This window comes from Drosophila santomea, chromosome 3L, assembly GCF_016746245.2.
Source record: "Drosophila santomea strain STO CAGO 1482 chromosome 3L, Prin_Dsan_1.1, whole genome shotgun sequence".
Classification (NCBI taxonomy): Eukaryota; Metazoa; Arthropoda; class Insecta; order Diptera; family Drosophilidae; genus Drosophila; species Drosophila santomea.
Genome location: NC_053018.2, coordinates 9,269,730 through 9,291,579, shown reverse-complemented (window position 1 = coordinate 9,291,579; position 21,850 = coordinate 9,269,730). Strand labels below are relative to the sequence as shown.

Here is a 21,850-nt window from a genome sequence, read left to right as displayed (position 1 = left end):
ACATGGGTGTGATTGAACTTATCCTTTTTAGCCATATTACAGTACATCAGAGTTATATTTTTTATTATTTTACCTGAATAAATATGTATATAAAAGAAAAAGGTGTTGTTTTTTCTATAGCTGAAACCAATCTCTTGGGTAATCCTTTACTTTCCTAACAGAATTCTTGGAATCGGAATTGCTTCTTAAAATGCTAAAGTAAAAAAGATAAAAACATACCAAATTGTATGTGTATTCAAAAAGACGTTTTATTTAGCTTAAGAAAGTAGTGTGATTCTCTGTGAATGTCACATTCCGGTAAACAGCTGACAGCTTGTTGTTCGGGGCGAATGGCAGTTCGTTGGCGCATGGTTTACGTAAAAGCCGCATAAATCGCTGGAAATATTAATTAGAAATAGGTTCCTTAGCAAAAGTTTAAGCTTAAAACCATGTCCAGCGCTGTGACTCGCTTGTTGGAGCGCCTGCCACTGAAAAAACAGACGGCTCAAAGTGGTATTCGTATTTTTTCCAACCAGGAACCGCAACAGCAGCAAGAAATTGAGGACGATGAAGGTAAACAATGGGGTTTTCCTGGCATGCATGCTTATTAATGGATATATCTTCCTGTTCGGTCAGAATTCCGAGTGCTGAGCCTGCGGACGGTGAAGCAGCAGTTTCAGCGGCGCCAGCAGGTCCGCCGAGATCCCGTCCCACCGCCGCGCACCAGCCGCATGGCAGTGGATCAGGACTGGACGGCCGTTTGGCCGGGACCACGATCCTTCCACCCGGCCAGTGTGCCTCTGCCACTGCGCCAGGGCTTCACGGAACGCGGAGCAGCAGCCCCATCGAAGTTCGCCAATGCGGAGTTAATGAAGATACCCAACTTTCTGCACTTAACACCGCCGGCCATCCGCCAGCAATGCGAGGCCATCAAGAAGTTCTGCACTCCATGGCCAAAGGGTCTGGAGACGGAGGCCAAGTGGCAGCGCCACTTCCCCCTGGAGGTCACCACCACGGATTACTGCCAGAGTTTACCCACGATCAGGAATCCGGAGGCCAGGAGGGTCACCATCTCCATGAAGCTCTCTGACCTTAAGTTCGATGCGCATGCCAGGGATAAGTTCCTGCGCCTGGTGGGCGATCGCTACGACAAGGACACGGACATCGTTACCTTCGTCACGGACCGGTGTCCGCAGAAGAAGCAGAACTATGACTACGCCCTGTATTTACTCACCGCGTGCTACCACGAGTCCTTCGTCACCGAGCCCTGGGAGGCAACCAAATCGGAGGCGGACATGGAGGTCTATCTGTTCGAGCGGAACCAGTCGAAGCTCTCCGCTGAGCGAATCCTCAACTGGAACGCGCAAGAGGGTGCTCCGAAAGTGGCTCCCAGCAAATCCTTTGCTGACTGCGTGGAGCAGCTTATAAACGAGGGCGAAAACGAGTACAACTTGGGCAAATACAAGGAGGAGGTGAAGAAAATGCTAAACATTGCATAGGGAACTGAAGAATTGATTAAACCAATAAAGCGTTGTTAACAAATAAATATTTAGTATTTGAGCACTACAAATTGAAAATGTCACATAAGTATCAGTTTCGTAATTAAATTGTTTATAATTTTGAATTAAAACTGGGCGACCATGTAAAGCCCCTTTTTGGACGCCCCTTCTTCGGGGCGAATGTACGAACAGCTGTTTCCACGGACAGTGAAGGCGTTTCCGTGTGAATGCCTTTAGAACAGCGCCAAGAACAGAGCCAAAAAAAACGAATTTCCGCGGACGTGGAAGCAAACTTTTGTTTTGCTATGCTAATTAGTAATTAAATAGTTAATAAGTTTATTCAACCCAGATCGGATGGAGTTTTGATTGGGAATACCTACGCAGTAAGGTGAGAATAAATGTAATGCAACTAAACTCCTGATAAGAACGCACCTGCTGATGACGTTTCACCTGATTAACAGCCATAAAATCAGGAATTATAAACAAAGCCAGTCGGCAAAGATAATTTAATTTGTAGTACATTTCATTGACATATATCTGCGATAAGGTAACTATCCAGCGGATGTACCATACCATTGCTATTATCTCAACTTTCGGATTGGTGAAAATGACTCGCTTATCTTGGGTTTTTTTATACGTGCGACCCAAAAAGATACATATGTGCTTACGTTTCTGTATTTTTCTACCTTTCCTCTTGACGCAGAGACCACGTTGCAGTGCCAGATAAAGAGACAACCCAGCAAACATCGGAAGCACCTGAGCTAACAAGCCAATATCGCCAGTACCTCGCGACACACACCGCCGACTTTAATGGTTCGCATAGCGACCGTAGAGACCCGTAGAGCGTACACGTAGCCACGGATATCCGGCAAAGATGCGGCGACCCAATATCAAGTGGATAGTGAAGGCCTCGCTGCTCTTGTTGGTCTCCCTGACTCTCTTCATACTGGTAACCAGCTGGATCTCTTCCACTCCGTTCACCAACAAGCCAGTCCATCATGGCGTGGAGCCCGTGCCCGAGAAGGCTGGCCTTTCCGGCGATGCCCAGGTGAAGGTGCCAGCTATTCGGCAACCAGAATCTAAGAAACCGCAAGAGCCCGACTTTGAAGAGGATCCTGAGCTGCAGAAGATCGATGAGCCGGAACCGGTGGATGAGGAGCTCCATAATCCGCAGCCGGCAGAAGAGGAATCGCAGCAGCAGCCCCAGGACGAGCTCCAGATGGCGGCGCCAGCGGATGGATTGGTGAAGAAGGATTGGCATGACTATACCTTCATGGAGAAGGATGCCAAGCGCGTGGGCCTCGGAGAGAAGGGAAAGGCCGCCACCCTGGACGATGAGTCCCAGCGAGATTTGGAGAAGCAAAAGTCACTGGAAAATGGATTTAATGCCCTGCTGTCGGATTCCATATCTGTTAACCGTTCGCTGCCCGACATTCGCCATCCTCTGTGAGTTCTTATCAAAAGTCACAAAGAGTCGCCAAATTTCCGAGCCGAGATAAGGCGGTAGTTCTTAGAATAGAATAGAATCAGTCTTATGTTTGTTAAAATTTGATGACAGCATTTTATGTTTATTATTTTATAGCTGTTAGATATCGAGTTCACTACAAAAGTTTAGCTGGTGGCATATATGTTAATGTATAATTTATTGCAAATTTCAACTTATTTCAATTTGTCTATTTACAGATGTCGCAAAAAGGAGTACGTGGTGAAGTTGCCCACAGTCAGTGTGATAATCATCTTTTACAACGAATACCTGAGCGTGCTGATGCGCTCAGTTCACAGCCTGATTAATCGCTCACCGCCGGAGCTGATGAAGGAGATCATTCTGGTGGACGATCACAGTGACCGGGAGTATCTGGGAATGGAGCTGGAGACCTATATTGCGGAACACTTCAAGTGGGTTCGTGTGGTGCGGCTGCCAAGGCGCACGGGATTGATTGGAGCCCGAGCAGCAGGCGCAAGGAATGCCACTGCCGAGGTGCTCATTTTCCTCGATTCCCATGTGGAGGCAAACTACAACTGGCTGCCACCGTTGCTGGAACCGATTGCCTTGAACAAACGGACGGCGGTGTGTCCCTTTATTGATGTGATTGACCACACCAACTTCAACTACCGGGCGCAGGATGAGGGAGCCCGAGGAGCCTTCGACTGGGAGTTCTTCTACAAGCGATTGCCATTGCTGGAAGAAGATCTGAAGCATCCGGCCGATCCGTTCAAGAGTCCCGTCATGGCTGGCGGTCTATTTGCCATTTCCAGAGAGTTCTTCTGGGAACTGGGCGGCTACGATGAGGGCCTGGACATCTGGGGCGGAGAGCAGTATGAGCTCAGCTTCAAGATCTGGATGTGTGGCGGCGAAATGTACGATGCACCTTGCTCTCGCATTGGTCACATATATCGCGGACCTCGCAACCATCAGCCGAGTCCCAGGAAGGGCGATTACCTGCACAAGGTGAGTGTGAAATAGAGGTCTAAACTGGTTTTACCTGAACATCAATAGACAATCCCATTTAGTTTCTTAATTTTAGGGCCTCTAAACCCACTTAAAATTCTTTTGTCTTGGAACTTGGCTAGTTAATGTTACAAAATTTTATTTATTTTTGGCGAACAACTCCGGCTTGTTGGTTCTAACTAGAAATGCCTATATAGACTATTCGTGATATATCTATAACTTGGTTATGTTTACTCTAACAACATGTAGGTCGCCGAACTTGGCACATTGTTGTGAAAAATATTTTCGATTTGCGCATATTTTAAATGGGGTTTTTGACTTTAAAGCAAACTTGATTGCAGCCATGGCAACCAAGATTTCTTTGTCTGCGATTCCCCAGTAATTATTATTTTTATCAGGGCAATCAATCATTTTATTAGACCCAACGACTAACTTTTGATTACTTTGCAGAACTACAAACGAGTGGCGGAGGTGTGGATGGACGAGTATAAGAACTACCTGTACAGTCACGGTGACGGTCTCTACGAGAGCGTGGATCCTGGCGATTTGACGGAGCAGAAGGCCATCCGCACCAAGCTGAAGTGCAAGTCCTTCAAGTGGTTCATGGAGGAGGTGGCCTTCGATCTGATGAAGACCTATCCGCCGGTAGATCCGCCGTCCTATGCCAGGGGCGCCCTGCAGAATGTGGGCAATCAAAACCTTTGCCTGGACACGATGGGCAGAAAGAAGCACAACAAAATGGGAATGTACGCGTGTGCCAACGACATAAAGATTCCGCAGCGAACGCAATTCTGGGAGCTGAGCTGGAAGCGAGACTTGCGTCTGCGGCGAAAGAAGGAGTGCCTGGACGTGCAGATCTGGGATGCCAACGCGCCCGTTTGGCTGTGGGACTGTCACATGCAGGGTGGCAACCAGTACTGGTACTATGACTACCGCAAGAAGCTGCTCCTGCACGGCAAGGAGGGCAGAAGGTGCCTGGAGCTGCTGCCCTTCTCGCAGGAGGTGGTGGCCAATAAGTGCGATCCCGACAATCGGTTCCAGCAATGGAACTTTGGCTCGTTCAACAAAACGGCGCTGGACAACTACTCGCAGGATCTCATCCTCGACCTTTAAGCACTGCACTGCAATAGTATCACTTGCCATGTACTTAGAACACTTCGATGTAAATAACTAGGCTAGATAGGTTGTAAGGCCGCTTGGCCGATGCGCCACTTTACAATTTACCCCGACTCAAGCGCACATATTCATGGCTGCATCAAGGAGTATCATTACCTTTAATATAGTGCATCTCAAACCGATTCCAAATGTCACAAAACTGATTTGTAGCATTTTGTATTTGTTTCGGAATTTTGTTTGGTTTTAAACAAGACTCCGAATATGCTAGCGTTAGCTTATAAATTGTCATAAGTTCCGACCCGTATGACTTTGTACTCCAGAAAAAGTGTTTTCCATTAAATAATATATTTTAATAATAATCAGAAATGCTGTGATGTTTTTGGAAATGGTTATCCCCCCGCGGGTTTGAAATGAAAAATGCAGTCTGACGATTTTAACTTTGTTTTCGTTTTATTTAATATTAATATCTGTTTGCTTTCCATGCGCGTACTTTAAATAAATATAATTTACGTTTTTTTTCTCATTCATTCGCTTCGTGCTTCACAATCTGTATATACGTTCTCGGTTTTGTGTATCGTTTTACAATATGTATGTATCTCGCTATATCGTATCTCTATCTGATTTAGCACCCGAATGTCGCTAAGTCCGGTGCGTTATCATCGAGCTCTTTTCTGATTTCTAATTGCTGATTTCTGATTTCCGCTTATTACGTATGCTGCTCAGTGTTCAGTGTTAATTGGTTTTTGTTTCTGCTTTATCATATGCCAATATACGTATAGTTTATGTATAAGGTGTACGCCGAGCGCCCCGCGAAACTCAAAAGTCGATTTGGGGTGTTGTGTAACTTAATGATGGCAAAGGATTTGCTTTTATTTGAAAATGATAAAAAAGCATTTACAAACTATAATAGTTGTTGGCTTGCGTAATCAGTTAATCAATTATCATAAGTTATATTAATATATTATATAAACATTTAAATATTTATCAAAACATGTTTTTTCTTGTTGCTCAAAAGTCTTCTTCGCTGCCTTACATTTAAATTACATTACGTACAGTTTACATACGATCTATATGTCCGTTCGTCATATCAAGGATCGTATTATCAATAACCGTTTTGCTTATCCTTTCCGCTCTTTTCTCTCTTCTCTTCTCGTTTCTACTCTTCTCTTTTTCTGTTCTGTTTCGTTTTGTTTTGTTTTGTGCAAAATATATTTATATGTAGACTAATTTGATTTGAAATTCAGTTGCGCTGCCACATTTGCATTCTAATCTTTAATTGTATGTTACCTTTTGGATGGATGCAAATTATTCATTGAGTTTTATACAACAATTACAAATGGTTAGGCAAATAAGTTTAGTATTAGTTGTTGGTTGTTTAGTGCTTAATACTTGATTGGTTTCGAGTCTTTTTGGGTTTTTCAAACTAAATCTTGCAGAAATAATAATAACTAGAATTAACCCCTTATTTGCCGTCGATTTGCGCATAAATAAATATATTTAACTTTCGTGTTTTTCATTTTGTTTGTGTGTGTGTGTGTGTGTGTGTGTGTTGCTTAAACTTAGTTTAAATTATGATTAAAGTTTAAAAATGTCTTGCTGCCTTACTCCTTTATCGGTCTATCTCTTTCTCAGCAGGCGTGTGCCGCTCTGCTTGTCTCTTTCTCCCGAGCTCAAAAATATTCAATTCTTCTCTAGCTGTAGTTCTAGTTGTCCTGCTCGCACCATTTTCAACTTTTTGCTTGTGGTCTGGTATTGAATGATAATTCAGCTGAGCATATGGGGAATTTCTTTCAGTGTAAACATAACTTTTCATGACAGAAATTCGCCATTTGTTTCGTTTCATTTATACAATTTAAATTCAATTGGCACTGCCACTCAAGTTCGAGCCAATCCCAAAGGATAGTCAAATTGTTGGAAAATGGGTATTTAACTAAATTTAAAACTCTTGTAGTGTAGTGTAGTTCTTTTGTAAAAACTGCTTTTTTTCTCTGTTACCAACTATTTTCTTTTGTTGTCTTGCGAAATTCTTTACGTTTTTCTAGTTGCTTGTTAAAAAATGGTTTATTTGTACTTTTGGCAATGATCTTTTTTTCAACTTCCACTAACTCTTAGTCTGACTTTTTTTGTTTCTAAGCAAAAATTTCTTTATTTAGTTTTGGTTTTAGTAGTATTCGTTTTGTTCTTGTTCTGTAGTTTTGTAGTTTGCTTCCTGCTTGTCTTTAAAAATAACTCATTTAACAGAAATTGTTTTGTTGCTGGCTCCTAAGAAACTAAAGTTAATAGTTGATTTTAAACTAACTGCTTTTTCAGTTTAGAAACTTGTTATTTTTGTGTGATTTTTGCTGAGTGAAGTGTGATGTATTTTCTGGGTATTTTCTTGTGGAATGGTGACAACTCTGGCCCGGCAGCGTCAACTGTACTTTTTCAACTGCAACTCTCTTTTTCCGGGTACTCTTCTAATTCTTCTCCTTCTATGGCACACTAAATCAAACGCATTTACAAAAATAATTAAATCTTCTGTCTCCGTTTCTTTGCTTAGCTTTGAGTGAATTTTCAGTCATACAACCCTGTTCTTTAGTTTCATTTCGATCAAGTTTGGCGGTTTTCGAAAAAGATTAAATTAATTAAAAATTCAAAAGAGTTTAATGCTTTTATGTACTCGTCAAATTTTTTTGGTTTCAATCTAGCTTTTTGGAATAACACTGCGTTAAAAACTTGTTAATTGAAAATGTTTGAAACTCAGACTCAAGTATATCTTCTTTTCAAATCCAATTTGAATATATGTGAAATGTGTTAAATTTACTACTTTCCGAGCCGCCGAATTCCATCGGAACTTAAAACCGGAACAGGATTGATTTGTGTGGATTCTTAAGATTAGGCCTATGCAGCGAACTCCGGAGGCTGGTTACCAGTAGTAGCCCCTCAGCCTGAAGAGATTCAGGTCTGCTGCTGCGGCAGCGGCAGCTGCTGATGCGGAGTGGGCGGCGGCGGTGCTGCGGTGCCAGTGGGCGTGCCCGGCGGCGGATGGATGAGCCCACTGCCAGGCGGAGGAGGCAGATGCTGCTGCTGGCCGGGGCAGCCACCACCGTTGGGCGCGTTGTTCGTGGACGAGGTCGGACTGCTATTGCCCTCCGGGTATTTCCCTGAAACCACGCACGGATGCGAGGGGAACAGGGTCGTCCACGACGTGGTCGTCAGTGTTGGTGCGTGGAGGGCAACCTTCTCGTTTTTTGACTGCTCGTTGGCTTGGGATTTTTTGGAATCACTGCTCTTCTTTTTTTTACTACCACTGGCTCCGTTTTTCAACTGCTGGCCATTGGCGGAGGATTCCTTTTTGATGGGCAACGGCTCGTCCTGCATCAGGGCATCCTCGTCGAGATCGTCCAGATCCTCGCCAGCCGCCTTCTTTATTAGTCGCTCGCGCTCTTCTTTGGCTTTGTTGTCTAGGTCCGTGTTGATCTTCTTCACCCGCATCTTCTCCTCCCACTCATCGATGCCATGTCGACATCGATTCAGGTTCCTGTGCTGGTAGAAGATCAGGGTCATCCGCGTGGGATGATGGCGATCTGGCCGGCGCACCGCCGTCGTGGCGTGCATCTCGTGTTTGGCACACTCGATCAGGACACTTCCGTGATTCAGGGCTATGGCCACGCCGCCCATTTGCGGATCCTGGAAGGCCTCGATGTTCTCATTGATCTCGGCCACCTCGCCAATGGGCTCGATTTTGCTGGAATTGGTGCTTCCTGGAGAGGCGATGGGAGGTGCCGTTGTTGCTGCACCTGCTCCACTTGCGCCTGCTGGGTTTCCAGCTCCAGGGTTGACCGAGCCCGCGTCACTGCCGGAGGAATCTCCAGTTGGCGTGGGCGTGGCTACTGTATCGGAGGTGGTTTGGCCGTTGCTCAGATCGGGTAATATCGTTTGCGGAGCTTCCTGTTGCTGCTGTTGCACCTGCTGCTGTTGCTGCTGCTGCTGCTGCTGTTGATGCTGCTGCTGCTGCTGCTGTTGCTGCTGTAGCACCTGCTGCTGTTGATGATGCAGTGGTCCAGGCACTGGAACTATCGGTTTCTGGAGGCCCACGCCCGCGGGCGCTACTGACCCATGGCTGGCTATCAAGGAACCCGCGCCTGCAGCAGGATTCGCACTGCCGTAACCGGAGTTCACGGACCCCGTCTGATGGTGACCGTACATGTTCCAGTTGGGCGATGGCGGAGGCGGGGTGGGCGGAGGCGTCTGCTGGGGATACATTCCGTACGGCGAGTAGGCCTGATGATACCCGTAGTTGTAGTTCATGTTCTGATACGCATCATAGGCGGAGTACGCCGAATGAGGTGGTGGTGGTGGAGGCGGGTACATCTGGTAGTTGTTCGGATACTGGGCCGTGTACTGGGCCGTATAGTCGCTGGGCGGTGGCTTCGGCTTGACGAATCCCTCCTGCGGATGGTGCGAGGTGGTCAGCGGTGCGAGATTCGTCATCGGTTGCATGGCCGTCAAGGCGGTTAGTTTACTCTCCGTGAGATTGTGATGATGGTGATGGTGGTTGACCAGGGTGGTGGAGTCGGGATTCTCCTCGCTGACCAGCCGGCTCTTGAGGTCACCAGGTGCCCCGCCCACGACGGGCAGACCACCGGGACCCACTGCTCCTGTTAGCGCGGACTGTTGCTGCTGGGACTGTTGATGTTGCTGCTGCACCTCCGTGGCAACTGCTCCGGGATTGGTTAGATTCGAGGCGGGATTACTGACGAGGGTTTGATAGTTGCCAGCTCCATAGCCATTGCTCGTTTCTAGCTGTGTCGGCGTAGCCGTAGGTGGAGCTGTGGCCGGCAGAGCTCCTGCTGGTGCTCCGGTGGTGGTGCCTCCGGGAATGGAAGTCGCCGGGGGAACACCCAATTGTGGTTGAGCCGTAGGAGTGGTGGGTGTCAGAGGTGGCACACCTGCCACCGCGCCTCCTGGAGCACCTCCTCCCAGTCCACCCACCTGCGCCTGCATGCCCATCGGAGCATGAGGCGTTGGCCACTGGCCGTAGTAGTTCCGCGAGTCTATGTAGGAAGCCGTTTGGTAGTCATAGGAGTACGGCGAGTCTAGGACAGTGCTTGAGATCTGGTTGGACTGCAGTTGGGCATCCGTGAAGGTGTCGATCATGGTGGCCATGTTCATCAGGCTGGAGTTGGAGCTCATGAGTTGTCCTGGCTGATTGCCCGTGGCTTGGCCACCATTGCTTTGGGGATTGGCATTTGATCCGTGAACGGGTGGAGTGCTGAAAGCACTGCCCGCCGGACTGGGATTGTTTGTCACTGGTGTCTGGCACCGCGGCGAGGGAGTTGACGGTGGCGCTGATCCCGGCGTGGAAGCACTCGAATTATTGGACTGATTGGACTTTCCCTTGCCCTTCGACTTGCCACTCGCTCCATTGGCGTTCACACCATTGCCATTCTCCTTCTTGATGTGCGCTGTTCCCAGCGCTGGCGGACTGCTCTGCTGGTTGTTGGCTTGGACTTGGGACTGGGCACCGTTGCTGGAGCTGCTCTGGCTGTTGGCATCGCCAACCGCGTCCTGGTCTCCGTCCGGTGGCGCCGCTTCGTCGCCATCCTTTCGCTTCTTGCCATGCCTTCTGCAGGGTATCAAGGGTGTTGATCGTACGCGTACCTCGCAGGGGAATCTATATGATTGGGAAGCAAAAACATGCAGGTACATATTAGTAAGGCACTAGAATATGTACACTCAGAGCAAAAATCGAACTGGAGAACTAAGATCCTGATCGATTTCCTTTCCGAGTGCCTGGGAGCGGCTGCTCAAAACTCAACGGTACACTCACTTGTCCAGCATTTGCACCGCTCCGGTGCGGTGCTTGTCCCGCTGACCCTCGACACTCTCGAACTCGTCCGTGCCGTCCATCGTGTAGAGCGGCAGGACGTGGAACTGCTCGTCATCTGGGAGGCGGGTGTCCCGATTGCCGGGCTTCAGCAGCGCCACATGCACCGTGCAGCCATCCTGCATGTTGTGCAAATCCCTGTGGGAGTGGGCGCAGAAGTCCAGACAGGCGGTCACCCCGGAGAAGGGTTTTCCGGGCTCCAGACCCAGCCGGCAGTCGCTGGCCTCGTGCTCGTACTTCGTCTGGTTGTCGTAGGATCGCGGACAGACCTGCTTGAACACCGGTGCCAGCAGGGTGGCAATCAGGTTCATGTGGTCCTCGATGGCCGCCTCCTCGCTCTTCACGGACAGCCGGAACTTTCTCACCGTCTTGGAGCGGGCGTACTTGCAGCCATTGTAGTACATCGACCAGGAGCAGCCGAAGGAGTACGAGGCGCCCGATGATTCCGGATCGAGTCCTGGAGTAACAAAAGTTTATATTTATAGGATTTTCAATGAATTGAGCTCAAAATGTGGTACTTACCTTGACAGGCACAGGTGCGATTCTCATTGGTGGCACATCTTCGCGTGGTGGGCAGGCCGTACTTGTTCAGCTTCGGGATCAGATTCTTGTAGGCATTATCCGCCTCCAGGCGAGGCATTCCGTCCCAGGCCACCATACACACAACAATATATGCGGCTATGCATCTGTATAAGAAATATGAAAATTATAAGCCTTGAAGATGTAACGAATGAAACTCACCTGTGACCCGGTCGTTTCTTGACCACCACCAGAATCTTCTCCTCGAGATCAGCCCGCCGGATGACCCATTTGGCCACCGGGCATCCTTGCGAAGTCTTGCCCTCCTTGCCCGTGTACACGATCTTCTCGATTCTCAACTGGCGACCCGTCAGGTTACAACGCTCCTCGAATTCCCTTCGCAAATCCATTAGAGATGAAGCCGTGCCTAAACCAAAATGCAGTTAGTTTAAAGTTCTTATGATTCTGAATTGATTTAGGCCAAACTCACCCAGATGTGTGTAGTAAGTACCCGGCTCCGGAGGATTCTTGTCGGACTGGAAGCACTCGCACTCGGGAATCTCTGTCTTGTTGCCCTTTTCCAAGCGATCCGTGGTGTCGAACATGGGGTTGATCTTCTCGTGCTTCACCACAATTTCGGGTATTTCATCGGGCTTTTGCTTTCCCTTGGCCTTGCCCACACCACCAATGGGTTTCAGTCCATTGCCATGGGTGTCGATCAGTTCGTCCTCGTCGATGAGCTCCTCCTTGGGCTGTATTCCCAATCCCAGGCAGGTTCCGTCCTTCAAGTGCTCCGCAGTGGGTGGACGAGTGCCACCCTGTCGGCAGCAGGAGAATCCATTGTTCAGGGGTTTTCCCTCACTTCCCAGATAGGCATAGCTGCCACCATGCCCCAGCATGCCCATGTCCTCGATCTTGGGCTCCAGCATGCCGTGGTGACTCAAGTGCGGCGGAGCACCGTGTCCCAGGGCATAGCGATGCGGCGGTATGGGATAGGCGGGTATATCCTTCTCGTAGTTCGTGGGCAGTGGTATGATGCTGTTGGTATCCGGTTTCCTGTCCAGTTCCATCAAGCTCTGACCATGCCCGTGGATCTGGTGCGGCTGGTTGGCAGGCGGCTTCCCTCTGCCGCCATAAGTGGAGTGCTGGTATCCCGGGACAAAGTTCTGCTGGAAGTTCTGCTGAAAACTACTGGCTCCGGCGCCATAATAGGCTGAGTTGTGGTGATAGCCGGCGTAGTCCTGCTGCCCATGACCATGGTGTTGCTGCACGGGCTGTCCTTGGCCATCGTTTTGGCAGAAGTCCGCATACTGAATGAAGTTCTGGTAGTTGCGCTCGTAACCCTCCATTTTGTTCGGCTGCGGAGGACCAAGTAAACCGGGCTCCGTTTTGATGTACTGCGAGTGATAGTCCTGGCCCGGTGGCGGTCCTCCGGCGGCATGTGGATGCGGGGGATAGTGGGCGCTGAGCGGTTTCAGGCCACCACCTCCCGGATCCGTGGAGTTTCGATCTCGATCGTTCTCCGCCGCTGCTTCTGCTGCTGCTGCAGCCGCCGCCGCTGCTCGACTGGCTTTGCTGCGACTCCTGGACTTCTTGGGCTGAGCGGCGGCTACTGGAGGATGTTGTTGTTGTTGTTGTGGTGGCACCACCACTGGCGGATCCACCGAGTGGCTGATGGTCGTGTGCTGTCCTGGCTGGTGTTGCTGCAACTGCAGCTGCAACTGTGCATCCTGTCCTGCTGCCGGATAGCCGCTAACCACGCTCGGCTTCTTGAACGAGTTGGCGTGGTGCGGCTTCCAGATGTGATCGCCACCACCTCCGATCGGCTCGGCAGCCACTGGCCCACCAACCGCCTGCTGTTGCTGCTGCTGTTGTTGCACCTGCTGCACTTGCTGCTGCTGTTGCTGCTGCTGCTGCAGGTTGGGCAGTGGGTGGGTGGGCGTGGCACTGCTCGGTCCGTTGGCGCTCAGCGCCGCTTCGGGCCGGAGATGGTGGCTATACGATAAAAAATGACCGGTCTGCTGTTGCTGCTGCACCGCCGTCTGCTGCTGCTGCTGCTGTTGTTGCACCTGCTGCGGCTGCAGATCCGGCGGCGGATCCTTGGGATCGCTCTTGCGCATAATCATCGACTTGATGCGTGTGTTCAGATGGAGTCTCTCACCCTGGGCGTAGCCCTCGGCGCCCAATGACTGCTGCTGCTGTTGCTGCTGCTGCTGCCAGTTCCAATCCTGCATCGGTGGCGAGGAGAGGTGTTGCTGCTGCTGCTGTTGTTGCTGCTGCGGTGCAACATAGGGCTGCAGCCCGTTGCCCGTGGGCGACTGGTGCTGCTGTTGCTGCTGCTGCAGCATGTTGCTGCGCGTGGGCGACTGTGGCACCGCCTGGTTGGGTGGCTGCATGGGCGAGGAGGCGGGCTGGGCCACCACTGTGGGTGGTGGGGCTGGTGTGGTGGTGCCTCCGCTGACCACTGTGGTGGCGTTGTTGTTGCTGCCGTTGCTGTTGTTCGTGTTGCTGCTGTTGCTGCTGCTTTTGTTGTTGCTGCTGTTGTTGTTGCTGTTGCTGTTGGTGGCTGGGGAACCGCTGTAATCGCCTGAATACCCGTTACAGTTGAGTGAGCGCGGCGGCACGCTGCTCACCCGCGGATATCCAGGCGTGTCGTTTCCCGACATCGTCTTGTTCAGGTCCGCTCCCAGATGCTGCTGCTGCTGTTGCTGCTGCTGCTGTTGTTGCTGCTGCGACGGCGGCACTGGTGCGGCGGACACCTGACCAGCGTAGCTGGGCGCAAATCCCGCCACACTCTGCAGACCCACCTGGTTGATGGCCGACGGTGCCGTGGACAGCTGCTGGCTCTGGAAGTCGTAGCGCTGCACTGGTGCCGCATATGGTGACCTACCGTAGTTGGGATCGAATCCCAGGCCCGACTGCACGTAGCCGTTCGAGGGATACGCATACGACTGCGTCTGGAAGTCCAGGGAGTTCAAGGACGTTATGGCCGGTGTGTTCTGTGGTATCTGCTGTATGAACTGGTTCTGCCAGCCCTGCGACGGATCCGCCTGCCATGTGGGGTAGAAGGCCATGGGTGCCTGAAAATGAAAATTACATAAAATGATTCAATTTTCAATTATGTGCACTTTAAGTTAAAGTAAGCTGAATGTGAATTTCCTTTGTTCTTTGGAAAACACTTTAAGTAAAGTTCTAAAGGTAATATTACTGAGCATTATCAGCTTCCTGGTTATATTTCTTTCCATATCCCCCTTAATTCCAGGTCTAGACTAAGCCCAAACCAACTCAGTGCCATTACGGCCTCGACTGCTTTGCAACACCATTCATAAATAAGCATTTTGGCCATAAAAACAGTTGAAAAACTGACATGAATTATGTACCCAAAGCTGTTAGACTGGATTGGCCAGTCATAAATCACATTTTGTGTGCCCTAATTAGGCTCAGTCTAATTGGTGGCAAACTCCAGGGCCCAAAACAGAAATTCCCTTTTTGCCAGAGTTACAACTTCCGCGGCGTACACAAAACACCACTGTTAATTAACACGCCTCAAATTATGCCACATTTTTTGGTCCCTGAATAAACAGGAAGCCGCATGAAAGGAAATAAAACAAAAAAAAGAAGGAAGCAAAAGAAAGCCAGACTGCCGGCCAGACCCAAAAACTCAACCCGTTTTCATTTGCATTTTTACGAGCGCGCAGAAAAGTTATGAAAGTGAAAGTGAAAGGGGTGCAGTGGGGGGGCGGCCACAATAAAATTCAAATAAAATGTAAAAATTAAAGCACACACAATTCGGATTACACTTCATGAAACTGGTTGGTATGTATTGAAGACATTCAACACTTAATACATAAATTCTCACATACATTTTTTCTTTTTGTGCTTATTCAATATTTTAAAAGAAAGAACTTTAGAAAAAGTCATAGTCTCTACACATTTTTTGTCCCAGTGTAGGCAAGCTGAGTTGCCAGGCAGCTGGCTTCCTGTATCTGGAATTTATCTGCACCTGGCTCACGTGTGTGTGTGGTTTTGTTTTCAAAAGCATTTAGCAATCATTGATAAAAATCGACAAAATCTTTATGAATGAATGCCCAACTATATCTACTATATATATATATGCATATATATAGATATATGAACGATGTCTGGCTGTGGCGTGTATGAGTTTGCACAGCTGCAGTTGATTGGGCCCGGGGCCACGTGACGTATACGCAATGTGGCCATGCGGATTTATGGGCTCGTTGTGTTTTGTATTTCGTATTTTGTATTTTGCATTTCGCATTTAGCTGCCTTGAAATGGAAAACGAAATGGAAATCAAAGCTGTCTGACCAGCAGTGTGGGTGCAGGGGGAGGTGGGGGTCGAAAAGGTCAATGGCATTGCGTAGGAAATCGAAATCGAAACCGATTGACTCACCATGGGCTGCTGCGGTTGATCCTTCATGGTTTGGATTTGTGCGGTTATCTGATGTTGCTGCTGTGGCAAATGTTGCTGCTGTGCGTGCTGCTGCTGCTGCTGCAAGTGCTGCTGCTGCTGCTGGAAGTGCTGCTGTTGCTGCTGCGGCTGCTGGTACTGCTGTTGCTGCTGCTGCTGCGACAGTAGTTGCTGCTGCGACAGAAGTTGCTGATGCTGCTGGTACTGCTGCTGCTGCTGCTGCTGCAGGTTGCCTGTTGCTGATGTGGTATTTGGCGATTGCTGCGGCAACAGTGTTGCTGCAGGCACTGGACTTAGACGAGGCGATGTTGCTGATGCAGCGGCTGCATTCAGTTTGTTTGCTTTGGTGGAGTTTTTGCGGGCGCGTGACTGCTGAAAAAACCGGGAGAAAGAATCTCTAGTTAGTTGGGGTTTAAATCAAAATGTTAACTTTTGATAAGCTGGCTTAACTTAATAAATAACTGGCTTAGCCAGCTCTAAATCAAATGCAGTAACCTAAGTTCATGTCAACAAAGATGGCGACCGTTTAACGTTCATTAAATGTGGTCAGCTAAATATAGTTTGCTTACATTTTCCAGCTCGTAATTGCGTAGTCTAAGATATTTTTTAATTAAGGAAATTTGTTAGTTGGCACAAATATTTTAATTGCCTCCCCATCCGATCGCATAAATTATGCCCGCCTCGCTCACATAATTTCAACTTGTTTTCAGTCCGCAAACGCCGGGCAGCATGTAAAATTTATGTTGCCCACGATTTATGCGCAATTTATTTGTGCAGCCGATTCCGAAAACAGAGGAAAAATGTTGCAAAAATTCGTAGCAACAGCTGCGGTTGCCATTTGTTGTTGCTGTTGCTCTTGTTGTTGTTGTGTCTGCTCGCCATTAAAGGCTTTCAAAATTTATGTTCATAAAAGCGTCGCTGTCGTTTCTTCGCGTCGTTTATTAGTTTTATTTTTCTACATTTTGTTTGGCGAAGGGATGCAAAGTGCAGTGGAAAAGGCAAAAATAGTTTTCCGCTGCTCTGGGCAGGTCAATCGATAATGTCAGGTCAGATATTTTTGCATTAAGCCAGAGAGTTCATTTTGTGGCCTAACTCGCCACTATTCATGGGTGGTATACTTGCAGCTTTCAAAAATTGCGGAACCCACTTAAATATTGGCATATGGTTGTTCTGCAAACATAAAATATATATGAAATGAAATAATGAAGCATTGCTCTGCAAACATTTAAAATGCTGGCTGTGCAAATATGCATTTACACAATCAGACAAACTTTTCGGAATTCTGCTGAATGGGGGATGAATTCAAGGAGGGGCGTGTAGCCGTATAAATAAACATTGTGGTTGTCGTAAATTTCTTGCAATAAATCAACAAAACTCCTTGGGTCCGGGGAGGCAAACAAATATCTCTCGAAATATTTCTGCTAATTGCGAAAGGCACAAATCAAAAATGGCCCAAAAAGGCAGCTCCCAATTAAAGTGGCTGATGTGGCTGGGAGTTTTGTGCAGACAGCAAACACAAACGCCATTTGCATGCAGGGCCAAACAAAATCGCAGTCAAAGCAAATCGTTTGTGCAAATTGGCTGCAATAAAGTGATTTATATTTTACACATGTGTGAAATAATATTTGCCACCTTGGCCACCTTCCATGGTGTCCACATGGATTTATCTGGTATGCATAGTATGTGTCGCATAATGCTATGCAAATAAATCCAACAATGCAAGCTGCTAAATTCGAATTCCTCTCCTTATCTCTGGTACCAGGTGGCAGTCAAGCAGCCAAATAACTTGAACAAACACCGGCCTGGAAAAAAGAAAATTGTGCGGTGGAGGGGGTGCTGATGGGTTTTCCCTCCCTCCGTTTTGCTTTCTAAAAATATTTGCATTGCAAACATCGATGGGGCTGGCAAACGCAGGTGCAAAATTAAAATAAATTTGCACGCAATTTCCAATTGAAAATTGCCAATTAGTTTTGCTTACATTTCAATTTTTGTATTTTAAGTGCAAACAGTCCCAATATAAACACGCACCTACAGATGTGTGCATAGAATTAGAACAACTTGCTAAACAAATGTTCAAAATAATAAAATTTATTTAAAATGATTCCTAAAACAAGAGCAGCTTGGTAACTGATTTTATGTATTTATTGTTAAACCTATACCAATTTAACTATTTTTTCCACCCCCTCTGTTTATTGGGACACCATAAATATTAGCATTGAAATATTAATTAAACTCTTGCAAACACTGTCGAAAACATTTGCTTAGACATCGCCAAACAAATAAACAAACACGGCGCAAATGAAAAATCGTAAAGAAAGTAAATATAGATTTTTTTTTTATATTCAGACCCAGGGACTTGGGTAAATGTTTTTCTAGTTTTTCTGCGCTGCGTTTAATGCATTTCCTACACTATTTACCCAGTTCATAAAAGTTAATTAAATTTTTATGATCGTCCGTTTGCGTTGCGGCCACTATTTGTTTCTTGGTAAAATAAATAAAACGTTAAAGAAAGATGGCACCGCGCAGATACACGGCGTTCGCATGTGTGAGTGAGTGAGTATCTGTGTGTGTGTGAGATAGTGGGAGATTAGTGAGTTGCAGTTGACACATAACAACAACAACAACAACAAGCACTGCGGGCAATGGCCCTTGGTGTTCCGTGTTATGCCTCCACTTTTTCTCTGAGTGTCGGAAAGAAAATTGCGCGCTGAGTAAACAGCAATTAGTGGCGGCTCTGTGTGCGTTTATCTCTGCGTGTGTGTGTGTGAGTTCTTTTAATGTGTGTTTTTATGCTTGTGTGCGTTACATCGCCTTGATAAGCAGCTAGCGAAACGCAGCGAAATAAGGTTAAGTAAAGGTAAGATCATTCACAAGACAGTCGCAGAATACCCTACATTCGTTCTAAAATATACAGCTTGTATTGATAAAAACCTCAGAAAATATTGAAATATAGGTTTAGTTTTGGGATTAGTTTCGATTAGTTTCTAAGTTTGAGAAAAGATTTTCCGAGACTTTTTATATCATAGCTAATTACTTGATTGCATAAAACACACTTCAATGCTAATTTAGTTAGAAACCCTAGCTGATATTGTTGCTAAGCCACTAGCCAAGTTACTAGTACACACGTCCCACTTTCACGCTGATAAGGGCCATATAACACCCCTCTCGCTCTGCGTTTTTTATAGTGTGCCAGCGAGGCCGTCATAAATTACACACATAACAGAGTATACACAATATAAATTATTTACATGTCCCCAAAGTCAAAGTCTGCTGATAAGGCGGCGCAGGGAGGAGGCGGCGGAATGGAATGAAATGGAATGGAAAACAAATCAACAAGCAAAGAAAGAAATAAAGGTAAAGGACAGCGAAAATAAAGAAAATGCACCGCGTAAATTGTAAATAAATCAACTATTAGTTATCGCTAGTGTATGGCTGGTGTGCGTTGCTATTTATTTAACATTTTATCAGCAGTCTATTTATCTGCTGTGTCGCGCTTGTATTGAAAAATGGAGAAAAGGTACGGGAAAAGTTGTTTAGCTACAAGAAAAATAATAGAAAATGTTGTAATGTATAGAAATTATATCTTCTTTGATATAATAAATAAAAGTGCTGAAAAATTAATTTAAACTGTTTAGCAAGCAATTTTCCAAGCAAAGTTTTTCGTTACTTTCTAACAGCTCGAAAGCTGATTAAATATTTACAATTTAGAGTTCAGGACCCCGGACACACATATCCCATTTTGGAATAATGGCTAGCAATTAGAGCAAATCTTTATCGGGCCCATTCTGCTTATGCTGCAGAATACTTCATTTTGGACTTGCTAGCACCATTTGCTCTAACGGCAAATGCAATTTCTATGATTGCATCCAGGCATCTCGTGCCCGCCTGCATTTCCCATTTTCCATTTTCCCTTTTCCTGGCTCTGGTTTTTCGGTTTTCGCCGCTCCTAATGCTCCATTCTTATGCTCGTTTCGTTTCGTTTCGTTTCGTCTCTCTGGCGCTTGAAACACCTTTGGGCTGCTCAAATATTTAACTTGTATTTCGTATTCATGCTAATTTTGCATTTTCCACAATTTTCCCGCCCACTTCCACCCTCCTCATTGGCCCCCTTTTATGTGCACAGAATGTTTCTTCTCCTGTCCGCCGTTCTCCTTTCCATTCCATTATCCTGCAGCTTTTGGGTTGGCTATGCAGGTATACAGGCAGAGAAAACCCGTATTTGTTTGCATTGTAAGCTTGCATCCGAATGTAGCTGTTCCGTAGTTTTAGAAATTGCCATTTTCCTCAGGTGCACTGAAATTATCAGGGTTTTTCTGGCATTTATGAATGTGTGCAAAAGTAGGCAGCAAACGTTATTTCTCGCAGTGCTTCACAGTTGAAGGCTCTTGAGATTCTTGCGAACTGTCTGGCTATCTCCTCTCACACTCACACCATCGCACAAGTAATTGCGACTGCATATGTGTGTGTGTGTGTGTGTGCCGTACTGTAATTGTACGTGTCGAGTGTGCGCCGTTGAGCAGGCTACACTTTTTACCCTCTTTTTTCTGCTGCCTTGTTAGCATGTGTCTGTGTGTCGAGGGCTTGTTCTCTGTGTGTGTGTGGGTGTGTGTGGTTGTGTGTGTTTTATTCAATTTAGCTTTCAATTAGGCTGCAATTGTTCGACCATAGCACGGACAGTTGCATTCTTAAGCAGCTCGCTTCTGCGGCAGCTTAACTAAAATCGAAATAATCCACTGACATGACATTTGCCCCAAGAAATGCCTGACTAATTCAATTTACGCCATCTGAATTATTAAAGTTCCTGTTGGTCAATCCGAAGGGCTTTTCATCAAGCCATCATTGATTGCAGCCACTTCCACTCACATCATCATTTCGATTGCATATTTGCGATAAATTAAATTGAAAAAGGGCGGTGGAAGTATACATTTGCTGCCGCTCGTTGGCTCTCGGTGGTCGGGCTGTTTATAATCAGTGATTGAAAGGTACTGTTTGCCCTCGACTATGCAAGGTACAAGGTAAATGTGTACAACCAAATTTAAATGGGTAGCCTACGTGTTTTACCTAATAAGTATTCATTTTAGATACGGTCTTGTTAGTTTTTAGGCACAATATGGCATATCTGTGATAATGCACAAGACTAGGTACTTTTACATAAACATTTACCATCACTGTTAATAAACCATTACTTGCTGGTAATCAATAGATCAAATATTGGCAAATCGCAGCCGAAAAAGAGGTGAGCAGACTTTACATTTCGAAAAGTCATTTGGAAATGGATGGAAATGCTTGTTATATAATGCATTTCGCTTTACTCCGACCCCCTCCCCCCTTTTTTGTTTTGCCAGAAAACTCGTTTGGATGCTCTGTTCCCGTCTCTTTCTCTGCGCCTCCATCCATCTCTGTCTGCTCTTTTTTTTCTGCAGCGTCAGTTTCGTGCTGCCTTGTTTTTGTTTTAATTATTGCCAGGCATGCCATTAATTTTGGCATGTCGAGTCGTTAACAAATTCCTTGGCAATTCTTTTTTGCTCTTACTCTTCCTCTACCTCTTTTCTTTCATTTCTCTTATATTATAGTATTCTACTTTAATTTTGTTCCTCTTTTTTTTGGCACGCCATGGAAGTTCTATTGTTCTCCTTTTGGCCTTAATTTCTGTTTGCTGTCTTTAATCGGTTTTTAAGCTGGCGTTGCTAATTGTTGCATACTTAAGAAATATTTGCTGTCATCTCGCAAATAAATAATTACTTATGCATGTTCACCTCACAGAATGCAGTTTTTATACCCGTTACTCGTAGAGTAAAAGGGTATACTAGATTCGTTGAAAAGTATGTAACAGGCAGAAGGAAGCGTTTCCGACCATATAAAGTATATATATTCTTGATCAGGATCAATAGCCGAGTCGATTTGGCCATGTCCGTCTGTCCGTCCGTCTGTCCGTCTGTCCGTCTGTCCGTCTGTCCGTCCGTCTGTCCGTCTGTCTGTCCGTATGAAC

At 46.6% G+C, this 21,850-nt stretch overlaps 3 protein-coding genes across 6 annotated transcripts in view; 2 read left to right on the top strand and 1 right to left on the bottom strand.

Annotated features, from left to right (window-relative positions):
- The first annotated feature begins 314 nt into the window (after positions 1–314).
- Positions 315–1,525, top strand: LOC120449758 (28S ribosomal protein S35, mitochondrial). The gene is made up of 2 exons (XM_039632394.2): positions 315–552; positions 616–1,525. The coding sequence occupies exons 1-2, from the start codon at positions 429–431 to the stop codon at positions 1,476–1,478; spliced, it is 987 nt and encodes a 328-aa protein (XP_039488328.1). The 5' UTR covers positions 315–428; the 3' UTR covers positions 1,479–1,525.
- Positions 1,526–1,703: 178 nt separating this feature from the next.
- LOC120450306 (N-acetylgalactosaminyltransferase 6) lies at positions 1,704–5,409 on the top strand. The gene is made up of 4 exons (XM_039633254.2): positions 1,704–1,866; positions 2,182–2,924; positions 3,162–3,927; positions 4,378–5,409. Exons 2-4 carry the CDS (start codon positions 2,353–2,355, stop codon positions 5,038–5,040), a joined length of 2,001 nt encoding a protein of 666 aa, XP_039489188.1. The 5' UTR covers positions 1,704–1,866; positions 2,182–2,352; the 3' UTR covers positions 5,041–5,409.
- Positions 5,410–5,877: 468 nt separating this feature from the next.
- LOC120450305 (DNA N6-methyl adenine demethylase) overlaps positions 5,878–21,850 on the bottom strand; it is a 90,024-nt gene continuing 74,051 nt past the window's right edge. For 2 of the 4 annotated variants that reach the window (XM_039633250.2, XM_039633251.2), the window contains 6 exons: positions 15,844–16,230; positions 11,922–14,511; positions 11,654–11,858; positions 11,435–11,598; positions 10,856–11,369; positions 5,878–10,699 (listed from right to left, as the gene is read on the bottom strand). In XM_039633250.2, the coding sequence (XP_039489184.1) occupies positions 7,981–10,699; positions 10,856–11,369; positions 11,435–11,598; positions 11,654–11,858; positions 11,922–14,511; positions 15,844–16,230 (6,579 nt within the window). In that variant the 3' untranslated portion in view covers positions 5,878–7,980. Of the gene's footprint in view, positions 10,700–10,855; positions 11,370–11,434; positions 11,599–11,653; positions 11,859–11,921; positions 14,512–15,843; positions 16,234–21,850 lie in introns of all 4 variants that reach the window. The other 2 variants (XM_039633252.2, XM_039633253.2) reach the window with 1 other exon arrangement.

What these genes read in the sequence shown, in the direction of transcription:
- LOC120449758 (XM_039632394.2), top strand. Translation starts at nt 429, where the DNA reads ATGTCCAGCGCTGTGACTCGCTTGTTGGAGCGCCTGCCACTGAAAAAA. An exon ending in AGAAATTGAGGACGATGAAG is followed by an intron (nt 553 to 615) that starts GTAAACAATGGG and finishes CTGTTCGGTCAG; the next exon opens with AATTCCGAGTGCTGAGCCTG.
- LOC120450306 (XM_039633254.2), top strand. Translation starts at nt 2,353, where the DNA reads ATGCGGCGACCCAATATCAAGTGGATAGTGAAGGCCTCGCTGCTCTTG. An exon ending in CCCGACATTCGCCATCCTCT is followed by an intron (nt 2,925 to 3,161) that starts GTGAGTTCTTAT and finishes GTCTATTTACAG; the next exon opens with ATGTCGCAAAAAGGAGTACG. An exon ending in AGGGCGATTACCTGCACAAG is followed by an intron (nt 3,928 to 4,377) that starts GTGAGTGTGAAA and finishes ATTACTTTGCAG; the next exon opens with AACTACAAACGAGTGGCGGA.